The 27990-nt window shown below is 49.7% G+C and overlaps 1 protein-coding gene across 1 annotated transcript; it reads left to right on the forward strand.

The window, feature by feature from the left end:
* On the forward strand, window positions 1–27990 carry LOC109878481 (uncharacterized). Its single transcript, XM_020470699.1, has 2 exons — window positions 1–72; window positions 27093–27990. Exons 1-2 carry the CDS (start codon window positions 67–69, stop codon window positions 27921–27923), a joined length of 837 nt encoding a protein of 278 aa, XP_020326288.1. The 5' UTR covers window positions 1–66; the 3' UTR covers window positions 27924–27990.

The raw sequence follows: 27990 nt of genomic DNA on the forward strand, positions 1-27990 counted from the left end.
CATACACCTAAAAGCAACTGGCCTGTGAGTATTGGAAAGAGCTTTGTCTACAAGTTACACATTTATATGAAGGTGAGTGATTATGTGGATTCTGCCAAATACATAGTGTCAGGTCTATTTGAAAGAGTATCAGTTATTGATTAAAGGGACCAACAAGGAATGACCTTTATTGTTAGTGGTAAAAAGTGGTTTATCCTAAAGGCTGTATTTCATTCTTCTGTCAGTTGTACTCTGTGTAGCCGTTTGCATGTGTCTATGTATATAGAAAGTGGCACAGTAAGCATTGTTGTCACATAGGTTTATTTTCCAGTATGTAATCAAAGCATAGCAGTGTTAGATATCAGCAGGTTGTAGCGTAATACAGATATGTTGCAATGACAGAGTTTAGAACTACTGCTGTTCAGTTTAGTAAACACAGTTTATAATGGCTAGATATCCTAGCTACCGAGACCAACTATGTAGCTGTTCAACTGGTATGCAAGGCTGTTCTGTTTGGCTTCCCGCAGTGTTTTGTAAATGGTATCCAGGTATCTGACCATGTCATGGTGCACATGTTCCTTGAGCACTTTTGCAAGGTCAGTTGCGTTTCTGATAAGCTCAGCCTTACTCTTTGGTAGGTTCAATGTCCATACAAATCTTTTCAAATTTCCTCTGTCTAGGTCAGACAGTATATTCAACACCTTCTCCATCACAGCACCTTTATGCGTATTGATAACCTTGCCATATGCAGCGAAGATCTGGGGTTGTAGTTGACTTGAGGGGTGAGTGTAGTCACTGCCTTTGACGGGGTTCACCAGGTCATTGCGATGGATTTTTCTGAGCAGGATGTTTAACACTGCCCGGGCTTCCGCTCCATAACGCAATGCGATACCTTCTGCTAACAGGGTTCTATCCGTCACATAATCCAGGTCCACAGCACTGCTGGTCTGTTGATGCGTGACGTCTATCTCGTTCATAAGAAACGTAATTGACTCAATATCATCACGGGTTAACTTGTTCAAAATCTTGCGTATCTCCTTAGGTGACATACCATTATCATCTCGGTTTGAGGATGATGCAGGGTAATTGTCCCATGTTGTCATGAAGGTATTACTAGTAATATCTCCCTTCATTCTGACAGTATCAATCAAGGTCCGGGCTTTATCGTGTGTGCCCGGTATAGACTGGATACGTTCTAACTCTTCATTGTTTATCATCCTTTGTGTAAAGAGAACATCTGCAATATGGTCCAACAACTTCATCTTGCCAGTGGCATCCTCTATGTAGCTTCGTCTTTTTCCGGTTAGGATATTCATGGTTTTCGGGGTAGTCCGTATGTGACACAGGAACAGCTTGTGAACTAGGCAACTACACTTTGGCTCTGCTACGCCTCAGCTTCTGTTAATAATATATCAAGCTTTCTTGTTTACAAGACTGACTGTGGTTGGGTGAGTTTTGCCCTGTTGTATATGTGGTGTACGGTTGGATAATCGAGCCCGCTTTGGACATCATGGGTAATGTTGCCACAATGAGTAATAGGGTGCTGACAAAGGCCAGTTGTATATACCAGCAAGGGTTGGATGACACAGAGGCTGTTCCATATCCAGAGCACCCAAGTGACGTAACATTGCTGTAATATACATTTCGGGTAGCTGCTTAGAGCTTGCTCTTAAGTGTACTTGGGTCAACACACTGTATATATATATATATATATATATATATATATATATATATATATATATATATATATATACACACTATCCTTTCATACCGTAATCCGAGATCCGTGCCAGGTACACCAGAGCACAGAGCACTGGGTTGTGTCAATGTATAGGTAAGAAGGTTATTTTACCAGTATTGTCTCTGTGTAGCAACTTAAGCATTTCTCTCCAATTGTAGTAGAAGGTAGGCTTGTAACTACCCACTGAGCCTTGAAAGTTGACAAGGTAACCTGGATAGGTATCTATGCGCACCTCTGATATACCAACATCAGGGGACAGTTTAACATTGAAGTAATAGACGGGACTGATCGGCTGTGGCTCTAGGTGTAGACGGTCGGAACTGACCATCTGTGAGACGACTGCCGACTGGTTGAAAAGGAGACAGAGGATACAGCAACAAGGTTTGATCTGTTCATACTCTCCGGGGTTTGCTCTGCTCAGCACAAAGTTGTTGTAAGACTCTGGTGAAATGAGTGAGGGTAGCGACTTGGGGGTGGTCGGAACGTTCACCAGCATACCCTTACACGAGGGTCCGTTTGCACACAAAGGCAGTGTATGATCATTTAGCATGCTCAACAACAGGGCTCTGTCGTACACGTTACGAGCCAGAGACCTGCCTGGTATAGCACGCTCTGCTAGTGAGGCTACAAGAGGACGTGGGTTGTTGGCAAGGAGTTGCATCACGGTCAGCACGGGAGTGCAGCTGCAGCACATTGGGTTCCGGTCACTGTCAGACCTGCAGGTGCAAACTTGAGGCGCGAAGCACTCGTGGAATAAGGTTCTGATATCCGACGTTGACAAGTGTCTACTCTGCGATACTTTGTCAAAAACACGCAGTCTTATCAGGTCCCTATAATCAGCAATCTTCTCCTCATCATATGCCACCATAGTGTGACTCTCAGTGTCCTCAATCGGAAGAGCGGAGCTGCACCATAGTTTACGGGTCTCACGTCCGGGGCAGGGATCTAAGCTCCGGGAACACTTTGAACAAGAGGTGCCCTGTTTCCTACATTCAGAGGAGCAGCTGGTGCACATCCAAACGCAGCACACTTTCTCCTTCAGACCTTGAAAGCAGGTGCAGACTGAGCAGATGAACCCTGGTAGGGTTGGACACGTTGTGAAGTGAGGGGTTGTCAAATACCACATCGGGTTGTTTCTGAAGCAGGTCGTGCATACCCTTACGTTACACTGACAACGGAGTTTAATGCCGGCCCTTTGCCTGTCTTTACTGCTTTTAACCAAGGACACTAGACAAACAAGACATTTAGCTCTGGACGCTTTGACATGCTCCTTATTGACGTTGCCAATGTTTCTATACTTTACTGTTGATACTCTCCTGTATAGGTTTGTTGCTTTTCGGACTGAGCTCACTAGTGTCTGTGTACGCTTCTTTCCGCAATCTCTCAGCAGGCCCTCTGGAACATCACCGGAGAATAGGGGGTTGTCTTCTATGGAGCCGGCAGGTCTGTGCTGTCCGCTGTACAAGGCGCTAACGCTGGATCCTGTCCCTGTGATAGGTGACATGATATATGTACCGGGAGCGGAAGGTGTACGGTTGAGTGATCTGACAGAAGACATGGTTAAGCCTTGCCAAGCTCACAAATACAACTTTAGAAACACAATGGAGCTGTTGCTTCGGTATGCGTCAAGGGACAGTCAGTGCTCTTGTGAGTCTTCCTCTTGTGTGTCCGTGGACCAGAGCAAGGACATGTCGGAAGGACGTAACATCTCTCCTTTTGTAGACAATGACCCAGCCAAAGCCCTCAGTAAAAGACCGAGGGGCGGAGGGAGAGGCGGGAACAAGGGGGGGTCCAGGTGCACCGCCAGAACCCTCTGGGCCTACGAAATTGACAACGTAGTGACGGCGTACAGGTGGCTGATGCAAAATCGAAGTTACAAGTACTCAAAGTGCTGTGACGCGGTGATTGTGTATCAGCTGAGGAAGTCTCAAAGTCTCCCTTCGGGTCTGTACGTGTACAGGACCCACCCGCCTCACTTTGGCTGCACAGTGGAGAGGCCCTTGACTGTTGTGGAACAGTTCAACTTTGTCAGTCAATCCGAGCCGTTCATAAGCCGGGAAGGCCTACCCAGTTCCATTACCATAGAGATGTTCCCAGGGCGTGACAACTTTAGCGCCCTTTACGTGATCAACCGCAACCTTGCCATGGCCGTACCCGAGTACGGTAACAGAATGTTCGGAGAGGCTAGAGCCCTGGGGATAATTGAGGGCTGTGCACCGATTACAGCTGTCGCATGCGAGCACCACGAGGTGGCGATGCGGACAGAACGAGTGTGTGTCATTGATCTACGGTGGAAGGGGTTCCACACTAAAACCGCTTGCATCAAGGCCATACCCAGAGTGAGAGGATTGCAAGCCGTAGTGTGGTCCAACCACAACTCCACATGCCAAGACATCGAGTGTAAGGTTCTCACGTGGATATTTGGCCTCTCCAATGAACTACCGAAAGAGGTGCAACTTATAGACTACAAACGTGAAGTGTACGGTGTAAGGTACATACTGATGGACATGGAAACGTTCCCAGGTGTTCTACCACAACCTCCGAGTAGCACAACCTCGTTTTTCATACACACGTACTTTGTGGGCGATTTTACATTGGCCAGAAACACAATCGGCATGGTGTCTGAAGGTAGAAGTAGAATAGGCTCCCCCTGTGAAAACGTCTCAGCGTTTGCATTTTGGTACGAGTTACCCACTTTGGGATACTGTCAACCCACGCCGTTTAGTTGCGGGGTTAGGTACGGGATCACCCCGTCACTAACAGAGGAGTTTAAGAGCTCCCTGCTAGAGTGGGCACTGTCGAAGGATGGAACTAGTTGCTTGGCTATTGCGGTGCAGCATACCCTATACTATCATGCCGGGGAGATGAAATACAAGATGATGTTATCCCACACAGTCATGGACAATGACACCACTCTGCACATGTTCAAACTTTGAACATTCCCATGTACCTACAAAATACCCTGACATACACACATCGTGGCATAAACAGACACACGAGCCACAATATTATATGATATTTACATAACTGTAGGTAGTGTAGGACATGTCAGAGTCCTTTGCAATTTGTGTTCTAACAACAAGGTCTATCATTGGTGTTAAACCCATAATCCCTATCTGCTATTGTTTGTAGTATCCATAATGGATTGCCAGGATGAGGTGGTGAAGTGGAAAACTATAGCGGCAGCTCTTCACCAGGGAGCTCTCGACCACTGTGAACCATTCCAAACTACAGGCGAGGCTATCGGCTACTTGAACTGCCACGGGGGTAAGCAGCAGCAGGCTTCGTGTTCCCCAACCATATCACGTCAACATCATGACTTCTACTACCATCCCGACAATGTACCGGGCCCTGTGGGGCTAAGTAGGTTTTTCTCTGACAAGTTAGGGGATCCTTGCTTACTGTGCAAAAACATTTTGGTGACCGTAGATGCACAACGGCTAAAGTATAACTTAGTCAATACAAATAAAATGCTTTCCCGAGGCTGGACTCCTGGGGAGGACTTGACCCTAAGTCACTTGGAGCACCTGGCTGTTATGCATACCCCTTACTTTGTACTGTTGTTTTTGGACCTTGTGCGCAACAAACGCTACCTGTTCCATGACACCGCTTTTGCTAGACACAGTATCGCTAGCTATGTGTTCAATCACCTCAAAGAAGAAACGAGTACTATGGTCTTCGAACAAGATGCCGATTCATTCAGGTTTTTGAAGCTATGGTGGAAATTTCAAGACAGACGAAGTACCAGGAAACTTAACATGTCTATGCCTTCGTATCTCGAGTTGCACACAGGGATGGCTACATGGAACCCAAGGAATGACCATTTTCTAAACAGAAAACCTGAACCTCTATACACATTCCTGGCGAAGCACTGTCTATGCCACGAGATATTGGAGAGATACCCAAACACCTTATCCAACACTTTAGATCTGTCACCCAGAACAGCTACACTGACTGAGGGACAGGTGTCTACGCACTGTTTGACTCTTCCAATCCCCAGGGTGCACATTGAAGACATTCTACATTCGGCTGTAAGGGTGTGCCGCGCGAAGCCGAATCACTCTGTGCTTAATGACTCTGACTCTGGCCTCCTCCTAAGTGTTCATGCGGAACCCATGCAATGTAGCACCCTACTGGAACCCAGGCTTGATTGTCTACTATTGGAAGATGTGGGGCATGCCACTGCTGCGATATTGCATATCGTGACAACTCTCCAGTTCGAATGGCAGCCCTTGAGCTCTTGGATGGCAAGCGTGAAAGGCAAAAACCTAGACAATGGGCTTGCGTTTATCATCCGCAAGGTCTGCCTAGGAGTAATGGGCTCTCTTAGAGACATGTGTCAGCTAGACAAGAGGCCTCCTAGAAAACTTTATACCGGACCGGAGGGTAGAGAGCCGAAACTGGCTGCAGTGTTCCTTGTCCACAAGCAGACCGGAGACGTGCTATCGTTGTTGCCATTCGTCTCCTTGCCCAGGATGTATAGGTCTTCGAACCACACCAAGGATGAGGACACCTTCCGCATGGCGTGTGCTAGCTTGGCATTGGCTATGTTGTACGCTCACGTCGACTGTGACCAGGTTGTACAGAACAAACAGCAGGAGCTGAAGAAGTACTGGGGCTCGGGAGGGTCATTGTCAAACGCCAAAGAACCAGTGCTCGCAGGACAGTACCTGGTCTCGGCTACAGAGGAGAGACACGGCTGGAGAGAGTGGGCCTTGTCCATTGTGAACATCTGTGATTTCTGCAGGACCGGTCTGGTGAATGACCATACATGGTCTAAACTTGAACCACATGAAGCGGGATTGAGAGACATGAGCAACGTCGATATTCCTCATGTATGGTTAGGGGAAAAATCAAGATCTCACAAAGCTCTAAAGGATAGGCTGATAGCTCTGGGCCTAAGAGAACCCCTTTATGTCAGCGTTATAGAATTGCTGAGGGAAGATGAAGCTGTCCTTGTCAGAGAGTTAAACAAGACCTTTACTACGCCTAAACCAGAGGCCTGCCTGGGATTATGTAGTATGTTGTCCACTGGCAACCCAAGCCCGGTTTGGAACCGTTTGTCATGTAATGACTCTGCTGTGAGCTCCTACGACTGCTCTTACAGTGCTGCAGGAGGCGGACGCAAGGATAAGCGCTCTAACAGCAGGGTTATATCTGGCCTTGCACAAAAGATGCCTCACATTGAGGACTCAGATAATGCTGTAAACCACATACAAATGCTAAGCAGAGAGGTCATCCGGGAACCTGCTGGCTCCTCAAGGTCCCCCGCTCTTCCAACATCTGCCAAAGGGACAGAAGCCATGTACCTTGACGCCTACAATGTCAGACAGTCCGATTGTAATGTAGAGAAGGAGCCTCTGCCAGAGATCTCGACAGACCTACACTTGACTGCAGACACTAGAAGCGAGAATGTGTACTACGAGCAACTGATCCAAGGAGAAACATCTACACACCAGAGTACAAGTGATGACATCGGGGCATTCCTTCTGGAACACCCTCACAGCCTTGCTTCTGAGAGGTTCATCAGTTCAAGGATACAGTCTGACACGGGCTCCCGTTATAGCAACAGGAACCACTTCCACAACAGCACCAATCCTGATTACAGTGCTGGTGATTTAGATGTTGCTTCCTTGCTGTTTGATTGTTTCAGAGGGCAGTATAGTTCTAATCCTCACATACTCAAGAGGACTATACATAACGGATTACGGGCTGCGACCATAGACAATGCCAGTGGACTGACTCTGTCACAGTATCAGGGGCAAAAGCCGCAGATTCCGTGTGATGAGAACGTAGCCCGTGTGTCTCAAAAACCTGCTCCAGGTATGGTACATGTATACCAACAACCTGCGGTACCCCAGATGAATCAGCAGATGAATCAGCAGATGACCCATCAGGGGGAACAGTATATTTACTATGCCAAACCTGGCCCGTCTCGGCTAAAGAAACCTATGGTGGTGGGAGATAGTCTGCAAGTGAATGTTGACAGAGGGCTAACCGATAAAGATCATGTGCATCCGGACATGGACACAGGTTTTGAAGTCGTAGGTGGCCAAATGGATGACTTCATGAAATTGAACTCAAGGTGGAAATCGATTGGGTTTAACAAAGCCACCCTGATGACCATGGGAATTCCACAATACCAGCAGATGGTCTATGTCACATGTGCCGGTATGGAAGAAGCAAGGTCGAAGGATAAAGTGATTAACCTGGCCCCGAAGCATGTCAGCCCCATAACTAATCCTTGTGTAGATCTGACACATCCACCACAGCGCAATGGTTGGGTGACACCGAAAGATCTGCCCCCGGTGGTAGGACAGTTACGCAGTGATCCCAAGTGTCATAAAATAAACTGGAAGCTTGGTGTTGAATCCATTACACCACGCTATAGTAACCTGAGCTTTCCTGTCAACATGAGTTACAGCAGCACGATTCCCCGTAGTACACTGAGCTGTGAGACTCAGATTCAAACGTACCAAACGGTGAATGTAGCGACCCCTCCGAATAAGGGATTTAAACATGTCGAGCTGATTATCAGCGACTACCCAACTCTGACTAAGGATGCTTGCCGCAAACTACTGATGGTTAGAAGTTCAGACACCTTGTACCTGGGAGCAGTCTGTACCATCCAAAACGTAACCGGTCTGTTGGTACACAGGGTGTTTGCCGATGGGAAACTTCTACAAGATATCTTGGATATGCACACCTCTCTCCAGGTGCACCCCTTCGTGAGCAGGACATTCGCCCTGCATATGATGACAGTCCCCTTTACTGACCACTCAGGGGTAGGGGTGTTTGTTGGAGAGGCAGTCGGAGAGTGGAACCTAGGGTGTGTGAATGGAACGAACATTATGACCGAGACGGAAAAGTTCATCCTTGCTTACTATGTACTACAATGCCTCCTACGAGTACAGATCCTAACTCTCCGGGTTCTGGGCTTCACCATGAAGTCTATACAACCTGCGAGGATATGGCGAGGGAGTACTGGATTCAGAGTGGACTTTATTGGGTGCCTAGTCGACACTATATACGTGTGGCAAAATCGGGATCCAATGGGGGGAGACACAGAAGGTTTAGCTACCATTCACAGGACAATGGACCAGCTGGGATTGCTTCACTTTCTACCAGGTAATGTGAAGAATATTTTGGTTGAAAGCTACACAAGTCTCTTTCACACAGAAGGCAGGCAAAAGGGGAAAAGACGGGACATGCCTATTCCAGTCCAGAGGCAGTTTAACCCTGATACTGAGAACCTACTGTATACTGTGTACAACCTGTGTGCATTCACAACCGAGGCGATGTCCGTAGCTAGTACTTGGGAGACAATACTAGGCTCTGGCAAGTACGAAGATATGGACCTACACACTGTGGGAGCAAACGTTCAACCCTACGGGCCGTTCTACATACAGATTCACAACCAGTGTTTCAAATGGAACAAGGTTACTATAGTGGAGCCCGTTCTCGAAAGGGTTCCAGCACTGGCTGTGGTATCACATGTGTTTAAGGGTAACACTCACGTGCCAGAAGGTCGCATAGCTAAAGCTCTACAGCCCAAGAAAATGTTATCCGTGGCTTGCCTAGGTGCCCCGAACCAAGCTTCTAGAGTCTCACACGGCCCATTGCCTGCAGTCTCACAAGGACCATTGCCTGCATTCTCACACGGCCCATTGCCTGCAGTCTCACGAGGACCATTGGCTGCAGTCTCACAAGGACCATTGCCTGCAGTCTCACACGGCCCATTGGCTGCAGTCTCACGAGGACCATTGGCTGCAGTCTCACGAGGACCATTGCCTGCAGTCTCACACGGCCCAATGCCTGCAGTCTCACGAGGACCATTGCCTGCATTCTCACACGGCCCATTGCCTGCAGTCTCACGAGGACCATTGGCTGCAGTCTCACAAGGACCATTGCCTGCAGTCTCACACGGCCCATTGGCTGCAGTCTCACGAGGACCATTGGCTGCAGTCTCACGAGGACCATTGCCTGCAGTCTCACACGGCCCAATGCCTGCAGTCTCACGAGGACCATTGCCTGCAGTCTCACACGGCCCAATGCCTGCAGTCTCACGAGGACCATTGGCTGCAGTCTCACAAGGACCATTGGCTGCAGTCTCACAAGGACCTTTCCCTGTTGCTGTGAATGTACCTTGTAAGGACAACCAAGAGCTTCATGGTGCACAGGAAAGCAGTCCTAGACTAGTGTTAGAAGAACACAGCGTGTATTATAATGTATACTGAGATGTATAGAGAGTAGCTTATGGTTTCAATGTGTGTTCCTTGTGATTATTTCAAACTGTCTGTGCGTTATGATACTTCAATTGTAATCCCCTGTTTATGATATGTACATTAAAGATGGAATACCATAGTAGAGTGTGTCTCAGTGGTTGTTTATTTCACATGGATCTCATATCATTCAAACACAATAGGTAGCAAGACATCATCATATATAACCTCTAGCATCTAATAAAGATGTGAGGCTTAAACATGTACCACAGGTTCATAATGATGGCCTTTGATAAGGAAATGAGCACACCCTAGCTCATAAATGGGGTAGGAGTGTTCTGTAATCACGACTGGGAGCTTTTTGTGTGCCATGAGCATGAAGGTAACTTCATCGACGCTCAACCACCTATCCCGCTGCATGAGGTAATCAGTCAGACGCTGGTGGCTGGTACAGTTATTCAAATTTAGGTACAGTGCGATTCCGGAGACATTCTTATTCCTTATCATATATTCTGAGGTTTCACTGACCATCATTTTGCGAACATCGCAGTACCCCTTTCCATTGTCATTGTCTCTGAATAAACCCACTAGCGCAGCTACAGTGTGGAATCCACAGTAGTTATCGGATGGCACTTTGACAACCTTAAGGTTGTTCAGCCGGACGTAGGCTCCTAATGTACCTTTGTGATAGCAGTGAGATGTAGACGTCTCATGGGGTATCAACATGGCTAGGGGCAGGTCTTTGCCCATCACGTGCCAGACTCCCTTATTGTAGCAGATGGAACCGGGAGCCCACATGCCATGATAGTGTTGGTTTGTGATATAATAATTGAAGCCGTTGACGTTTACCTCTACGTTGACTCCAAACAGGCCTCCTACAATTGCCGTGATGGGTATAAATAGGGACTCTTCATGGCACGGGCTATTGTACATTTTATATATGTCATTGCAGACTCCAAGAGACTTGACTGTTTCGACACCGAAACTTTTCACTGCTAGGTGTACCATCACGGCCAGAGATTCGGGAGTGTATGGTTCCTCAGGTGCAGTAGTGTCAGTCAAGATTGGCCCCCCTGATGTTGTCACTGGGCCACTCTTCGAGTACATGAAGAGGGCCCACAGTGCCTCTATGAGTGTATGATGAGACATGAGACATTTGCTCAAGTCCACGCTGCCCTCGGTCTTCGCATACACAGTGGAAGCTATGTTTCCCATGCAAGGCGTTTTCATTACGCTTGCTGAAACAGATGACTTGGTGTCTAACCCGTGTCTCAACTGTGTCATGGTTAGGAATCTGTGGCCTTTGTGAAACCCCAAATTATCTACATTCTCCACCAGTAGCCCTTTGCATAACCGACGATGTTGTATGACATCGTCTTGTTCAGTTAGCTCAAGCGCCTCATCTTCTCTAGATTGAGCGTGAAGGTCTGATGAAAGGGAGATATTTAGCTCAGAGGCCCAGGTGCCACCTGAGGTCTGAGCTTCTTCAAGTTGATCTAGATTGCAATAGATCTCCTCCTCGTCGTCCTTGATTGCCATGCTTAGAGCACATTCGAAGCCTGACTGATCCTGGCCCTCATTACAAACCCAAAGCGAGTTGCACCACGGGTCAAAATCGATTTCAGGTCCTTGAAGGGACTGCGCGATCGGTCTAGCATGACACCTAGTTAAGCTACCCTTGATGCTACTGTGAAACCCGTGGGCCAGAGTGCCAAGGTACGTGAAGGGTGGCTCTTGTTGTTCTAGGTAGGAGCCGTCCCCGTGCTCCTTGACGAACCACCTGTCTCGGCTCTCTATTGCGCTCTTGACACTGTTCGGAATTAAGTTAAGAATCCTAGCGTAGGGCAGCTGCACTAGCAGTTCCGGAACGTATAGCTCTGCAACGCGTAGTAAGGTGCCTGTGTCGAGCAGGTCGTAGAACACAATCCTTAGAGCCTGTACGATTTCTCTAACGTCAAGGACGTTGCAATTGTACGATCCATTCGACATGCGCTCAAGGTTCAGAGATAGGCATAGGTGTTTGTCAGCATCTGAGCCGGTTCGGGACAATCGATTCTTCAACGTGGGTTGCATATGCAACGCCCCAATGTACACCAGCACGTACCAGGCTGCGAAGTACAACAACCCAGCTGAGGTAACTGTGAGGTCCGAGCCTGTGGTGTCGTCATCCTTGGACAACTCAAACACGCGTGCCCCGCAAGCTGCAAATGTTAAAGCTATGGTAGAGCTCACGAGTCGATCAGGCGCGCTGTCACCCTCTGCCGCAAAACAAGGTAGCAACCCTTTGTGCAACAGCTTGATGGTTAGGTCCTTTTCTGATTCACTTATCAGCCTGAGACCGAGTAGAGTGTTGACTGGGCCCAAAAGGTGCTTTGTGTAATGCTCATAGCTGACCTTGACATGGCCCCCGGTGCTCATGGGTATGAAACGTTCTAAGATATCTGCCCTTATGTATCTCCAGCCTCGCGCTAGCAGCTCGAGAGTGTACACGGGGCTGGGTGACACAGGGAGGGCCAGGGCTCTGAAAAGCTGATAACACGCCCTGGTAGAGTTGACAAAGACGGGCCATATTCTAGCTGAGAACCTTACAGTGTTAGGAGTCCTCAACGTGAGATCGTCCAGAGCTGATGCGGCCACTCTAGGGAAGCACAGCAATAGGGCTCGTGCTATCACGTCTACCTCTTGGGCTCTGGCTTCCATATTATCTTGGGCCTTGGATAGTACGTCCACAGCTGTGCAGATGTTGACGTCGTCCTCGCTTCTAATCGGGTACACAACAGTCTCTCGCTTAGGGGAGAACCTGTCGTTTTGAATAATGAACTGTAACAGCTCTTGGTTGGGACAGGGGACACCGTTGTCGCAACTGACCTGGGGGAGCTTGCATTTGTTTGTTTTGGGTCCACCTGGCAGGTGATCATTGGCGAACATCACAAGGAGAGCCTCTAGGTCAGACGATGCCGCCTTCTCTTTGTAGTCCTGGTACCTTGCTGAGTGTATCACGGTGCACTCTGTCCACGCTTCTAGCAAGTCATCGACATGACACCTCTTAGGCATAGGCATAGGCATGTGGATGTGATACAGGAGCCAGCACAGTTGAATCACAGCTTCGTTTCGCACCAGCCAGTCCCGCTGTCGAGACGCCTCCACAGCGGCACACTCCATGAGAAACACACACGATGCCAGGAGCCGACTCTTACATTGGACACAGGTGAGTTTGCTAATGCGATCTTCAGAGCTGCGCACTGCCTGCACAGCGGACCAAGGAGTGTAGCCGCACCATCTCATCTTGTCCAAGATGAACGTTACCAGTCTGTAACTGTCCACAATGTTGGGGTCGATCGGACATGTTCCATGGTGCGCAAATACCAGTGACCCGGTCTTGTTCTTCATGATACTGTTCAAATCATAAAACTCCTGGGCCCATCCTAGCTTCAGCTCGTTGTTGTTATCGGTTAATTCCTTGCGCTCTTCAATCCAATCTGAACGAAGGATTTCATGAAGCACCGGAGCCAGCATGGCATCACAGACAAAGGGTCCGAATAACTCTATGCCTTCGTTCATGTTGTTTTTGCTCAACAGCCACTTGTTTGCCAGATACAGTAGCCCATCGTCGTTTTTGTGTTCAAGGACTATTCTGTTCAGTTCTGGCATATGTGTGCAGATCAGACCCGCGAGCCTCAACCTCAGTACCGAGTGGATACATGTGTCCTTTGCAGATAACCATGTGCCGTTCGGCGACACATCCTGCATATGTATCGCACCTTGTGTGCATATAACCGTGCTATTGTTTACATAGAATATGGGAGTCTCAGAGTTTTCAAATGATGTACATTTGACCCGAGCTGCCTGGTCGGTAGCTTCCAAAACCTCCACGTAAGGTACCATGCGCCCTGTCCGCGCCACTTGGAAGGTTACTTCGAGGCTATTGTGTATGCCCGTACATCGTATTGACTCTGCTTGACTCCAATAATCGGAACAGTGTAGACATGACTCGTAGTCGACATCGTCCCCATCTCGGGTATCTTCTCCTCTGCTGTAGAGCAGGTAATCACAATCTGAATCCATGTTTTACGAGCCCTATCCTGGATTCAAGTGCTAGATTAGTACCTACACACGCCGCTCCAACATTGCAGGGCTGGTCACTGCAAAGCTTTCATCTCGACGTACCGGCACCGAGATATCGAGTCTCTGAGCTCTGATTGAACCTGACCAACCTGCAGCTCGAGAGAGCCCTGGTTCCTGATCATCTTTCTCACTTGGGAGACAAGCATAGACCTCTCGTAAAGCAAAGTCTTCACAGAGATCTCACCGGCTCCGACCAGGTCCTCCAGCACCGTGAGGTCGCAGCGGATGTCAAAGTGTAGGTCGGTCATGCACGAGTCCCAACTCCAAGTTGCTGAACTGCTGTCTAAACGACTGCGAATGTCCTGTATCGAGGCGTCAACGAGCCCTTTACGTTTCTCAAAATCCCTAGGCGCTGTCGAGAGGTTGTAATCTATATTCTTTAGCGCCCGGGCGCAAGCTTCTCCCACGACCCTTGGGTTGATAGACCCCACCTTGTGTAGCATGCGAGCCACGTAGGCCTTTGCCTCAGACCAAGGCTCCCCGTGGCTTAAACCAGGCCTGTCCTGAGTCAGGTTGATAAACTCCATCACCGTGATGTCCTTTGACACCTTGGAACACATCTCTCTCCACACCTCTATGTATCGAACGTACAGATTGGTGTAGCGTTGGAGGATCATCCTGAGCGTCTCGCTGTCGGTATAGCACGTGTTGAGGGCTTCGTGAACGGCAACAACGTCACTGTTGCACTTACCATCTTGAAGACCAGGCTCTGTTTTGAGAACATCTATAGCTTGTCTCTTTGCAGCCAGGCGAACCATCTCCTGTACGAGGTTGTTACGCCCCAGTGCAGCCTGCACCATGTAGTGGAGATGATCGTCGCTCGAATCGACTCTAAGCTCTGGGTACCTTTCTAGGACCTTCTTGAAGCCTATCATAAGCTCAGACACTGTCTTGGTATAGCTGGCGAGGGTCCGTCTGTAGTTCTCAGCTGCTGCCTTACAGTGGGAGTCATAGGCTTCGCATCGCATGCATCTACGTTTGGAACCGGTCGATCGAACACCACGTCCTCCTCCGTGCGGCTTTTCTCTATCTAGGTCTCCCGAGGTCCACTTTGTAACTCTCCACGACGGAATGGGAATCTGCCCCACTCCGGGAGTGTCCTCGTCATTGTGGTGGTCATAGTAGTAATCGTGGTCGTTGCCCTGGTCGGAGCAGGCTATTGACATACTCTCTTCGCTGTCGCTATTTCCAAAACTTATAACTCTAAGCGGGTTCCTAGGTACATCATCAAGGGAATATTCTGAACTCATACTGACGTCGTGGAACACATGCTCCTTCTCACTCTCATGTTCATATGTCACAGAGCCTTGTTCCATTGATTTCACCGTGTCTTCCTTTACAGAGTCCAGGGAACAGGTCGACAGAGCTGAGTCCGGCCTCGCAAAGGACATCGCCTCGGCCCTGAATACATTTTCGTACTTTGAGAAGATATCTTTAACCACTCTGGTCAAGGTGTCTCTCAAGGGGAGAGAATGATCAAAGGTGTCAGCCCTCTTCCAGAGCGAAAGGGTTCCCTTCACGCTGGCCATTGCATTGATACAAGTGTACCCGGTAGTGCTGGATACAACTCTATCGTTGCTATGAGGCCCAACAAGTGTAGTGGGAGATCTCTTGTTCGTATGTGTGATAAGTACATCTTCTACATCTACACCTGTCTCAAATGGCGAAAGATACGACTCACGGAAGATGAACTATCGTGCTTGTTCGGCTCCCACAGTGATATATTCGCCCAGTTAGATCCTAAATGGATATGTAGGTTCATGATGAGGTGCAGGATCTTGTACGAAGGGGAACTCAAGAGGTCTCTTGATTTGTCACCCCTAGGTATATCCAATAACGTGTACAGGGTGCGGACCGGTCATTGTACATTCACAACGGTTGACAGCAGAGGATATGTCGTCCAAATCGAGAATTACACAGACCTCCGTCTCCCCAGGAAACTGTCGGTTGGCGAGACTGCATTTGCAGTCTTTGAGGAGACCCTATCCGTGTTCTCAGACGTGGCGTTTAGGATACAAGATGGCAAAGTGCCAGCACTTCCTTCCCTGGTGATCTGTCGACGCTCAGACTCACAAGGTACCGTGGCAAGCTTGTGTTCAAACTGGCAGACTCGTTACATGGTCAAGGAGCGTGACATCCGAGGCCTGAAGGTGGTATCGGGCCACATCTATACGACAGATGGTGTATCTCTGTACAGCTTGGTCTCCTCGTGGAAGACTGATATATGTCTGATCTTTGACGAAGGCTGCCGAGAGCAGATAGTCCGAACACTGTGCGCTCTGGCTATAGGGGACAGCATGTTGGGCATCCAGTTCAGACTTAAATGTGTACTGCCTGATCAAGGCAAATGCTTTGATCTGAGAGACCTGGACCCTCTAGAGTCTGGCTCGGTTCTACCAGAAAGCTGTATCCCCCGGGAGATTAAACTAGAGCCTCTCACAGATCAACACTCGAGCCCCTTTAGCAACTATATTCACGAGGGCTTAGCGTCTTTGAGAGACATGACCAGACTCCCCTCAGGGTTCTCTATTCTTGCAGAGAACCAGGACGTTGTGGTGTTGAGACACCTATTGAGAGACGCTGTGGTGATCGTACCCAAGAATATGGCCAGCATGACAAAGGGAGACCGAGGGACGGTTCAGTTAAGGACAAGTAACCTGTTGGCTCCGAGCGGCTATATAACGGAATGGTTCCCGTGTGATCGCTGTCTGTTTAGAGTTGAGAGGGGTATCCCGGGCGTGCCTCCTGTCGTGATACACTGCAGCATTTGCCGGGGAGAAGAAGACGGTCACCTAGGAAAAGACCGTTTCAAAAGCGAGGTGCCAACGCTACACGTCATAAGGCACTCAGCCTATGAAAGGGTCCTACCGAGAGAGTTTAGGTCAAGCAGTCACATCTTCAATCAATCCGTATGCCTGTTGCCTGGAACAATGGACATAGTCGCACCATGGGTGTTACGTTTTGCGGGCTGTGTCGCCATCATGTACGCGTTCAATGTCTTCAGGCAACTAAGTGTCTCCACATCAGAGCTCGCTAGCAGCCCGGTTCAGCTTTCGTTCATGTCCACCCTGAGCCTGGGAGAGGCTCAGACTCTGCTTTTGTGCTACCTGTGTCTGAAAGAATCCTTTGTTGCCTCGGATAAGAGCTGTTTCAGGTTGACGGTGAAATCACTTTCAATTTTATCAGAACTCAGAAAGATCGTGTCTGCCAACCCAAGAGTCCACTCCGATCTTGTGGACTTGGAACTTTCGGGTGGAGAGGAGGTAATGTGCGAGGAGCTGGAAGGTGAGATATTGCGAATCCAAAATGGTTTAGCTTGCAAAGATAGCAAGGATGACAGCAACTGGGATAGCAACGGGGAGGAAAGCGAGCAAAGAAATGACAGCGAGGACTCCAGCCAGGGAGAGACCGAAGATGACGATTGGGAGGACAGTCAGGGAGATGAGGATGAGGAAAGCAAAGACACAGGTGAGGAGGAAAATAACTACGACTGTGAGGAAGACAGCGAGTGCTGTAGCTCTGATGGTGAAACCCAGGATGATACGGACGATGAAGATCGAGTCATAGCAAACATATCCACAGCCATCGCCACCATTCCGAGGACCGGACAGAGAACGGGACATTTGGTCCTGTTTGGGCGCGGGCAAGGTTGCAAAGCAAGTTTCAAGTGGATCACGATCGGGATACGGACTCTGGGGCTGTTTAACCTCAGAATATTGAGGGCTTGCGGTGTCTTCAACGCCAAGCACGGAAACAGCAGAGCTATGTTGAAGATCCCGAACACGAACGGCGTTGTACCCCAACCCAGCTGGGCAGGGGAACCTACATTGCTTACCGATGACTTCTGTGTCATTGTACCAGAGAAAAGACCCAGCTCCCTGCAAACGCAGTTACTCAATAACAACGACTGCTTCTTTCAACTTAATTACTCTCCCAAGACCGGCAGGGTGAAAATCGATTCGGGTTCCTTTGCCGATGGGGGTATAGTCATGGAGATGTCGAGGATTGAGCAGGCCATATGCAGCGAGGACGCGAGAGGCTACGAGGAACATAAACTCTTTCGTCTCTTCAAGACCTGTCGCAGGAAGGTACAACAGTGCCTGTTTGACGTGGCCGTCGACAATCCCGATATTGGGGACCCTGGCTGTAAACAGCCTCTGTACAAAAGATCTTGGCTTAGGTTGCAAAGGCAGAAGCTGGGCTCCTCTGTGGCCCTGTCCACCATAGGAGATGGAGAGTTCTTCCCTTCTATCGAGATAGCGAAAGAAAACGATTTGGACGAGAGTGACGAAGATATGCTCTCCTACCCCCTGTCGGAATACAATCTCAACCTCACAGTCAAGTGTTACCCGAATCACTACTCCATGGTTAGGGCAGACAGGGCTCCAGGTGAATGCGGCTCCGTTTACGAGGCGTGCTTAGACGAGGCAGTGCTACTGGGACACTGCGCCAGGGTCTCTGTCACACGGGGTGCCAAGAGGAACTTTGATGTGAGCGCCTGTCTGACCTGGTTCTACAGATCAGTTCACCCGTGCGTGCCGGACATGGCCGTAGGAGACGTGATGCTTGACTACGAGTTCACCGTGCATGGCAGGGGCGAGCTGTCTCCGGTCTACGCTCTCCTGAGTCATTTGGCGGAAAGCTGCAGGGTAAACTGCTTCCCCATGTGCAAGTTGATCACCCTCACTAGACACAGAGGATCATCGGTGTGGGCTAGGGGCACAGACGAGCCGTTCCACACGCAAAGGCTGAGGGCAAACACTATCGGGGCCTTCTTGTGCGCTCAGGATCATAGGCTAGCGCCTCTGCTGTCGAGGTGTTGCAACCCCTCACCCGTACAGGCCTCCGAATTCTGGGAAGGGTGCGAGCTGTTGCCTCGCGGAGATGAAGAACAGCTCCTCTTGCGAGCCTACTCCAGTACGCTGGGTCCCGTGTTTGAGTTTGAGAAGGTAGAGTGTTTCCCGAGTAAGGTCAGGACCAGTCTGGGTGATTGGTCGTTCATGCGGTTAGCGAGCAGGTCCTACGGTGTCAACCGATACCCTGGCACCACGGTGGTAGACGGTTACACTATAGCGTTCGCGTCCGAGTCCCCGCTGTTTTACCTGAGGGCCGAGGGCCCGTTGGTGCAGAAGCTGGAGTCCGTGGCAGTAGTCGTAGAGAGCAGCTCTCTGTACAGAACAGAAGTGTTGAAGAAAGAGGACCCCGAGTGGCCAGGCCCCGATCCGATAGACTCCCGAGAACGCATCAAGTGTAAAAATAAGAGCTCCGTAGTCAATGACATGTTCATGCGAAGCGGAGGCCGGGACCCCTTAGAGGGGTACGAGGCGAACCAGAGGTCTTGGAAAAAACTGATAGCTACTCAGTGGACGTTCCACAAGGCCCCTGGTGAGGCGTCGCAGGATCAGGACTGGGAGCAGGAATACCCTCTCTCCGAGAACCTGAACGCGATAGGGAGCCTGTGTTCTCACGTAGCTACTGTAAAGTGGCTGTGTGACTCTCCTCCTGCCAGTGTTAATTTGGGGCTGAATAGTTCTCCATGCAAACGGGTGATAGGAATGCCCCCAGTGCTCGGCCGTGTGGAGATTGACTCTAGGACGGCTCGAATCCGAGACCCCGCTGCGTGGAAAGGATTCGACGACCTGTGCTCCCGGGTGCTGACGTGCCCTACCGAAAAGGTCTGGACGAGAGGTATTTCTAAGGTGGTGAACAAAGGACTCGCTATGTTCAGACGTGACGCTCTGGTGCCCATCTCCAACCTAATCGTGATAGTCGAGCCCGGAGAGTGGTACGCGGCCCCGTGTCACGATTGCAATGGCCACGGTGATGGCACCAAGCGGGACAGTCCGGCTGCTGACGTGAGTCTGATTTACCACAAAGAGGTATGCTCAGCTTCAGAGTTTGTCGAGGCCCTAGCGTGTAGAATGCTCTCGGGAGAGATTCACGAAGAGCTCGAGATACAATGCCTAAGACGCGGGGTCTACAATTACCTGCAGCGGGCACTGGCCTGGTTTGCGGGTGCAACGGGACCGTTCAGATCCCGAGCTGTGACTGTCTTCACGCCCGAGACTGACTCCAGTACACAATGGTGGACTCACACGTTACCCCCAGGTTTAGACGTTCTGAAAACAAGTAGCACTGGGTATCTCATCTCCTGTAAAAAGCCTTGCTGCAGTAGGGAGGACGTGACCGCTCTGCTCGCAAAGTCTAAAGGGGTTATTCGTGTCAACTCATCCGGGAATCTGGTGTTGCATTCAACCCCAGGGACATTGAAAGTGTCTGCGATGCAAGGGGAAGCAGGCGTGCACGCTGTCATCAAGACACCCCTGGACAGCGTGAAATGTGGGGAGAGTGACTGTTCAGAGGTACACGTTCGTTGCAACCGTTCACTTAGGGAGTTCTGTAAGCTGCGATGTCTACCAAAGGGAATTCGAGGCCCTGAAACCTGGAAGAAACCCTTACCATGGTCAAAGACGGACCCGGGTTCATTTTGCGCCAAGGTGTCCGAGTTAAAGTACAGATGGGAGTCTGGGCGGGCGGACTTCACGGAGGCACCAGCTCGAGACTCTGCGGGTTGTTTTTGGTATGGCAAGCAGCTGCGAGAATGGAAGAGGTGTTCTGATGGGAAACTGATACCTAGGAGAGAGAGGTTTTGGTACCTGATCGACTACAAGGAGTCCTTTGCTAGACGTAAGGAAGGTGAATTCGTAAGCTACGATGAAAGTGAACCAGAGGTTTCCGACAGCAACAACGAGTCCTCGGATGGGGACCCTGAGGAGGAAAGCGGATCCGAGGGGGTTGATGATCGCGACGAGAGCGGATCGGAAGAAAGTGTAGAAGATGAAGACGAGGAAAGCGCAGCCGGACAAGCAGGCGAGGAAAGCGGATCCCAAGTGGTTGATGATCACGACGAGAGCGGATCGGACGAAAGTGTAGAAGATGAAGGCGAGGAAAGCGGATCCCAAGTGGTTGATGATCACGACGAGAGCGGATCGGACGAAAGTGTAGAAGATGAAGACGAGGAAAGCGGATCCCGAGTGGTTGATGATCACGACGAGAGCGGATCGGAAGAAAGTGTAGAAGATGAAGACGACAAAGACGATGCCCAATACGACAAAGAAGACCAAGACGAAGTAGCAGGCGATGGGACCCCGTGGCCCATTATGGTGAACTGTGAGTGGCGTGAGAGGGGAGTTTCATGTTTCCTGGTACTCAATTCATGTCTGGAAATTGAGTTCGTCCCCAGGCTCCCTGGTGACGGAGGACATGTGTTCTTCAAACCCGTTCACAACGAGGACTACAGGACCAGGGCGCAATTGGACAACAAGGGCAGGCTAGTGAAGTTTTACAAACCTCACAAGTTCTTCTCCGTGATGTACGATGTTTACACCGTACTTGTGTACGGGTGTGGACTGAGACCCGTGTTTGTACATGGCGAGTCGGACACCGCTGGGTCTAATGTTCTTAACATGGTAATGGCAACGCTTTGCCTAGCCGACAGAGTCTCCACGGCTGTATATCCTATAAAGCCAAGGATTGCCATTGTGGTACACGAGGGGAGAGAGGAAATTCTTAAACTAGCTCGGGAGATCAGTCGCTGCATTGTCGTTACCACGGGCTGTAGGAAGAGAGTGGGCGCACTATCCTACGCGTTCAGGGAGTTGCGGCCCAACCTAGAAAGAGAGGCCAGCTTGCCTTGGGCAGGACACGAAAGGCCTAGCTGTCACTACCCATTGCCAGAGAAGTTTATCTGTGACGCTGGAATATCTGCATTTGTGCAACTTACGACACTTTGGCCCTCTGTTTCCAAGAGAAGCGACGTGAACCACCCAGCGTGCTCACAAGACCCCAGATGGATAGGACTCATGTTGTGTCTAGCGGAGTGGGAGGGTCAGAGACAGATCGCAGATACTGTAGCCCCGGGAGCGCTAGAGGCTCTGATGTCGAGCATCAGGAAGGGCAGAGAATGACAGTGATCAAGCTGTACGATTTGGCGTGCAGAGCGAGGTTACTGGGAGAGATTGACTCACAACTGGAGCAATTCCTAGAATCGTTTGAGGAGCCTAAGCGGTCGTCATCGACCCCGGAAGACCCTTGTGACAAACAGGTGAACGAGTACACAGTGTGGCTCACGTGCCGAGGCGTAGAGAAGGGAGAAACCATAGTCGGTACCCCAAATCAACCACTGACAATGTCAGAGGCAGTAAGTATGTACGCGAAGCTGGGCAGAGATGTCATGACGTGCTCTCACGAAGAGTCTCTCAACACCTTGGATTCGCTGCAGGACTTCCTTTCGCTAATGCTCCGGTACCCAATGGTGCCGCAGCTGGCTATGGACACCAAGGAGTGTCCCGAGTGTTTATTTGAAACGGACATCACCGTCGATACCTGGGAAGAAGTCAGGAGGAAGATTATGTGCTACCACTTCACGCTCAGGCACGAGCAGTTCATGTTCGGACAGAAAGACATCCCCGTAGAAGCCGCGGACTCGTGCCAACTCCGGATCGACGACAGCGACGAAATGGTGCGAGCCGGACCTTGTGGTAGCGTTTTCCTAACCGATGCCACCAAGGATGATCGATGTGCCGGTGAAAGTCTGAAACCCATCAAGTTCCTAGAGCAGTTGGAGTCCCTGAAGAGACGTGATGAAATAACCAAGCAGAAGACTTTGGGTAAAGACATATTCCACCAACTCCAATCACATAGCCACACACTGGAGGAGCTAGAGGCCCCTAGATATCTGAGCTCCTATCCCCTGCGTTGCCTCTACCAATTTTACGGATCTCTGAATAGGAGTCGGGAGAGAGCCCAGTTCCTGTCTGGGCAGTACCCCGAAGCGGAGCTGGACAGCCTCAGGGCTCTGTTGAAAGTCGAAGATCTGAGAATGAACCTAAGGTCAACAGCTTCCACAGGCACCAACGATAAGCTGCTCTCTTACATGTGCATGGCGATGATAGGTCCAGTCCGTAGATACAACTTGAGATATAACTGCACGGCTGAGAGAGTGGTGTTATTCAAGCACTTGATAGCATCGGGCTTCCCTATACAGACTGCCTCAGGTCTGGTGAAGAATATAGCCGTGTCCAAGAGAGTGTCTATGATCGCCTTACCCTTGGACAAGGGGGTAGAGCTACAGTTGCACAAAACCGTACAAGCTACCACCTATAACAGAAAGATAGCTTCTCTCATATGGTTATTCTCCCACATCACTGCCTACTGTACACTTCGACAGCTGGATCATGGATACGTACGAATGGGAGACTCACCAAAGGACATGGCCTGTGAAGGCATCTACGTCTTTGACCAAGATCATGTTGGCTTCAGATTGTCCCGAGAGCCTGAGCTCACAGATACAACACATTCCGTGTGTCCAGGAGCGGCAGCCTCGGCATACATGCCCTTCTCACGAGTTTTGGAACTGCTTGCACTGCGGGATAGCGTTCAGGAGAGACTTCGCCGATAGAGTCATCAGAGCCGGCCCCGAGCACTCGTACGACGCACTGGTGCAGTTTGGTGACGCTCCCATAACCAGCATTGTCAACTTACAGTGGAAGCGCGAGGCACTGGAAAAGTACAACTCGGAGCGCTCAAAATGCTCTGCTGACAAATACGAAACATTACTCTGTGATTACATGGCAAAGAGACAGAGTCGGCAGAGTCGGCAGGCTGTGCGCCCTAAGCAACAACGTAAGAGTAATGCTACAATTACTTGGAAAAGACCCGTCTGCATGCAAAAGAAGAAGAAAAGGTCTGGTAAATCGCCGGGTGAAAGACAACCCCATGAATCACCTGTACCACTTTGACATGGACACCAGACTCACGTGAACCTGTGTTGTGTATATCTATGCAGCAATATCTGAATAAAGTACAATGACTGTATATGAATCAATGGCTTCCATTCATTTCCCTTTACTAAGTTCCCTCATATGAATTAAACAACCAAGTAGACATAGTGTAATGGGTGTGAAAACACTTTTATTGTACAGTGACATAGAATAACACAGGACCTTGTGAACACCACAGCATTGACAACATATACACAGAGCAAAGGTGGCCTGCATTGCCACTGCTATTGCCGCTTTAAACGCATCACCTTCCCATCCACTCTGCCCTCGTGTGTTTCGTAATATCCAGCCGAGCAAGGTATCCTCCTTTTCCCCATGAGTCGCTTAGGCTTGATTTCGTGTAGCGAGGAGACCTTTCCCGTCTCAGGCTCATTTGTAACCTCACATTGTTCAAGTCGATCCCTGCAGTCTCCGGGAGTCTGGATGTGAGCCATAGCACCGTCTCTGTCAGAGTAGCTAGCTTCCGCCATGTACTTGTCCAAGGTTACAGTGACCACAATCGGCAGCCCCCTGTCGAGATGGCTGTTGGACAGCACCCTGTTTACAAACTCGGGCTGGTTGACGTGCAGATGGATATGAGTCGAGAGTGTAGACCACTGGTTGTGTCTGGTACGAGTCTTGTCAAAGCACATAATCACCAACGTCCTGTTGTTAAATATGTCACACAGTACACGATGCTTTAAATATGGGAAAAAACATAACGCCAACATTACCACCATGGTATAAAAGTCAGCTCTCTTTGCGTGTTTGTCGTTGTACCTGCACGTTACTCTCTTCATGAAACGCTTGATCATGTCTCTGCGCGAGTTGAACAGGGTAGATATGGACACTGCCGTCTTCAACACGGCCTCCTTTACAACCGAAGACATCTCTAGCGAGCAAGGCAGCTCGGGCTTGGTCTTAAGCTCTATCACCTCAGCCAGCTCGAATATCTTTGCCATCCATGGCAAGGACGGGGTACCTGCCGAAGTGTTCACACCCTGACTCTTGTCGATGATATCATATTGACTACGGAATCCTTCGGACAACGCTGTTGAGAACAACGCGACTATGACAGACAGGCTGGCTTTCACTATTATATGATTACCGTCCCCCTCTGAGCAGCATACCCCCTTCGCTGGTTGGTATTCTTTCGCACCATAACCCATTTCGACAGGATCCCCTTTATCGGGTATGTAGTACGGACCTCTGAACTCCAACTCAGGTTTGTGAAACACGAGCAGAGCCGCAACGGGACATGAAGCTCCAAAGGACCCAGTCTGATACCGGGTTCGAGTTACCATGGTTTGTATCAAGGAGCAACTGGAACCTGAGCACACGTGTCTGCTGCAGTGTGTTCTGCACACGTACCCCTGAATGTGATCTCTGAAAGAGCATTCATTCTCAACACAGTAGGACACCCATTGGGGATCCTCTATTAACTCTATGTGTGAGTGGTTCATCCCGGGTCCGCTAGCTATCGGGCTCCGCTGCTTTCCTTATTGTCTTGCTGTTGCTCTTCTTGTTCTTCTGTCTATCCACTTCATCTCCGCTGCTTTCCTTATCGTCTTGCTCTTGTTCTTGTTCTTCTGTCTGTCCACTTCCTCTAATAGCACCTTCCTCTCCACTCTCTTTCTTGAGAATATGAACCGTACAATCACCGGTGTTATTATCTTGAATGACAACAGTGTAGCTTAACCACTCCCATCTCTCCATATGTTGTCTCTTCCCAGGCTAGCAGAGGACAGAGCGCCGATCTCATTCTGGTGGACGAAGTGGGCTTTGTTAATTCTAAGGTGCTACTGGCTGTGCTGCCGAACATTGCATTCAGAGGGCGAAAGCAAGTGCACATCACAAGTCATGTCAACAACACTCCCTGGCTGAACAAAGTGGCGGATATCCGCGGGGATGACGGGGAGCCCGCGTACCACGTCGTGTCGCAGAGCTTCAAGTGTAGGTTTCACGAAAGGGAACCGGGACCGACTTGCTTCTGCCTCGGAGTGTACTGTCCACAACACATATCCGTAGACAACCATCTGAAGGAGCTGATGAACATGGTCACGCCGAAAGGATTCGAGAGCGAAGTCACTGGTAGCAGCAGCACTTCGTCCACGGATACCAAGACGGACAACACCACTCCCTTCGAGCCCTCGGTCATAAACAAGTTCCTGTCAAATAACAGTGTCACCCTGGAATATATGAGTCGTGCGTCTGTGGTCAGAGCGTACCTGTGTCTCGACCCAACATTCGGAGGAGGCTCTAAATCCTGTGCCGGTGTGTGCTGTGCTGTGGAGTTGACAAGCGGAAAGCTAGTGGTGAGTTGTCACGTCGTCAGCCGAATCAAAGACCGATACCAGAAGGTCTCTAAACATGTATCCGTAATCTAAGTTCTTGTGTTCCCCACCACGAAACGATGTGTTTGGAGGCGGACTCAGGTCTAACAGGGTGCAAATGTAAGCTCTTATACGAGCCTCGTCCTGGATCGTCAACGTTGTCTCGGTGTCTGGTACGAAGCACGAGATCAGTTCCACGGCCTGACCCCAGGTGCCGCATGTGCATTTGGAGTCTGAGAGTTTCACCATCCACCCGGTCACCGCTAGAGATATGATGGTGTGAAGAGATCCTCTTTCCCTTAGGCTCTCCTTGATAACAGCCAAGTACTTAAGGGGTCCGCTGCGAATTGATTCGGCTGAAGCGAACGCCGCAAGCGCCATATCGCCGTACCCCTTCCAGTGACAGCTCGAGATGCACTCGTGTATGAACTGCTCCGGGACCTGGTTGCCTATGGCAAGTGTTATAGTCCTCGACAACTCGCTGGGCACATCGAAGGAAGCACATTGTAGGTGTTTACCGAGTCCGCCTTTGGTGTAAACTGAGATTAAGGTGTCGATCATGAGTATCCTAGCAGGTGAGAACGATACCATCTGACTGTATAGGTTTTTGAGCTGGCCGTGATCCATGTTAGAGTAGAAGATAATGTTGCGCTGGAAGGAGGTGAACACTATCATGAACTCGTACTGTGAAAGGAGGTAATCCCATGGAGCCGTCATCAATGCTGCCACGGCCTCACGAGCAGCTGTGCAAGCTGGACACAACATAGCGGCTAGAGTCTTTCTTGACCTTTCTCTTCAGCAATAGCTCTATCAATAACAATGTGTTTATAACTGACATCTCTAATGTACTATCTCTATCCTTTTCTCTCAGGTTATGGCCCTGGAGGAACTGGAGATACGCGATTTGGATCAGGTTACTCGTGTGTACGCCGCTCTTCTAAGTGCTCACATCAGACTACTGAAAGTTGTGATGCCCAGAGTAATGTGGAAGGAAGTACCTGTTATCGTGGTATTTGAACAAAACACCTACGTCAACGCACTGGTCGATGTCAAACATCTAATCGAGAACACCCTAGTACGCTCGGGGTTCAAGGTCCTGTTCTACAGCAAGTGGTCACATATCAACAACAAGTACATGCTAGGGAAGCATGTTGGTGCCAAGACCAAACTCGCCATGGTTCTCAGTACGGTGTTTGCGATCAATAGAGAAACCCTGTATTACTGTGACACAGTAATGTCCCTGGGATGGGCAGTGTTATCCGAGGCCACTAAAAACACTAGGACGATCGAGTCGTCCATGGGAACATCGAAGGGTGCTGGCTCCAGCAACAAGATGGGCTCCAACATGGACGTATTCATGTATAGGCGCTCGCGAAAGGGAGTTAATGTCGCCACAGATATAATGGCTGGTGTGTTGGAGACACGTGACATCATAGCCCTACCTAGGGATAGGCTCACTGACAAGGCGCACGCCGAGCAGGGGAAAATGCTACTGGGGAAATTGAGAGAAGAAATGGCAATGGTAACCATCGCAGAGTCAGCGAAAGGTAGCATTGTGACAACCGGTGGCAAGAAGTCTGTACAGGGAGAGTACACCAGAGATGATATGCTTTCAGCGTTCTTACTTCTATGCCACACCAGAGACGAGATATACAGTGGTGAAACGTCTATCAGCCTAGGTGGTGAGGTTTATTACAAGTAGCAAGTATCTATAACAATCAACATGCAAAGTGATTCAATAAACAAACAATGCACACGTGTACAAATGA

Source organism: Oncorhynchus kisutch, linkage group LG30 (assembly GCF_002021735.2).
Source record: "Oncorhynchus kisutch isolate 150728-3 linkage group LG30, Okis_V2, whole genome shotgun sequence".
NCBI lineage: Eukaryota > Metazoa > Chordata > Actinopteri > Salmoniformes > Salmonidae > Oncorhynchus > Oncorhynchus kisutch.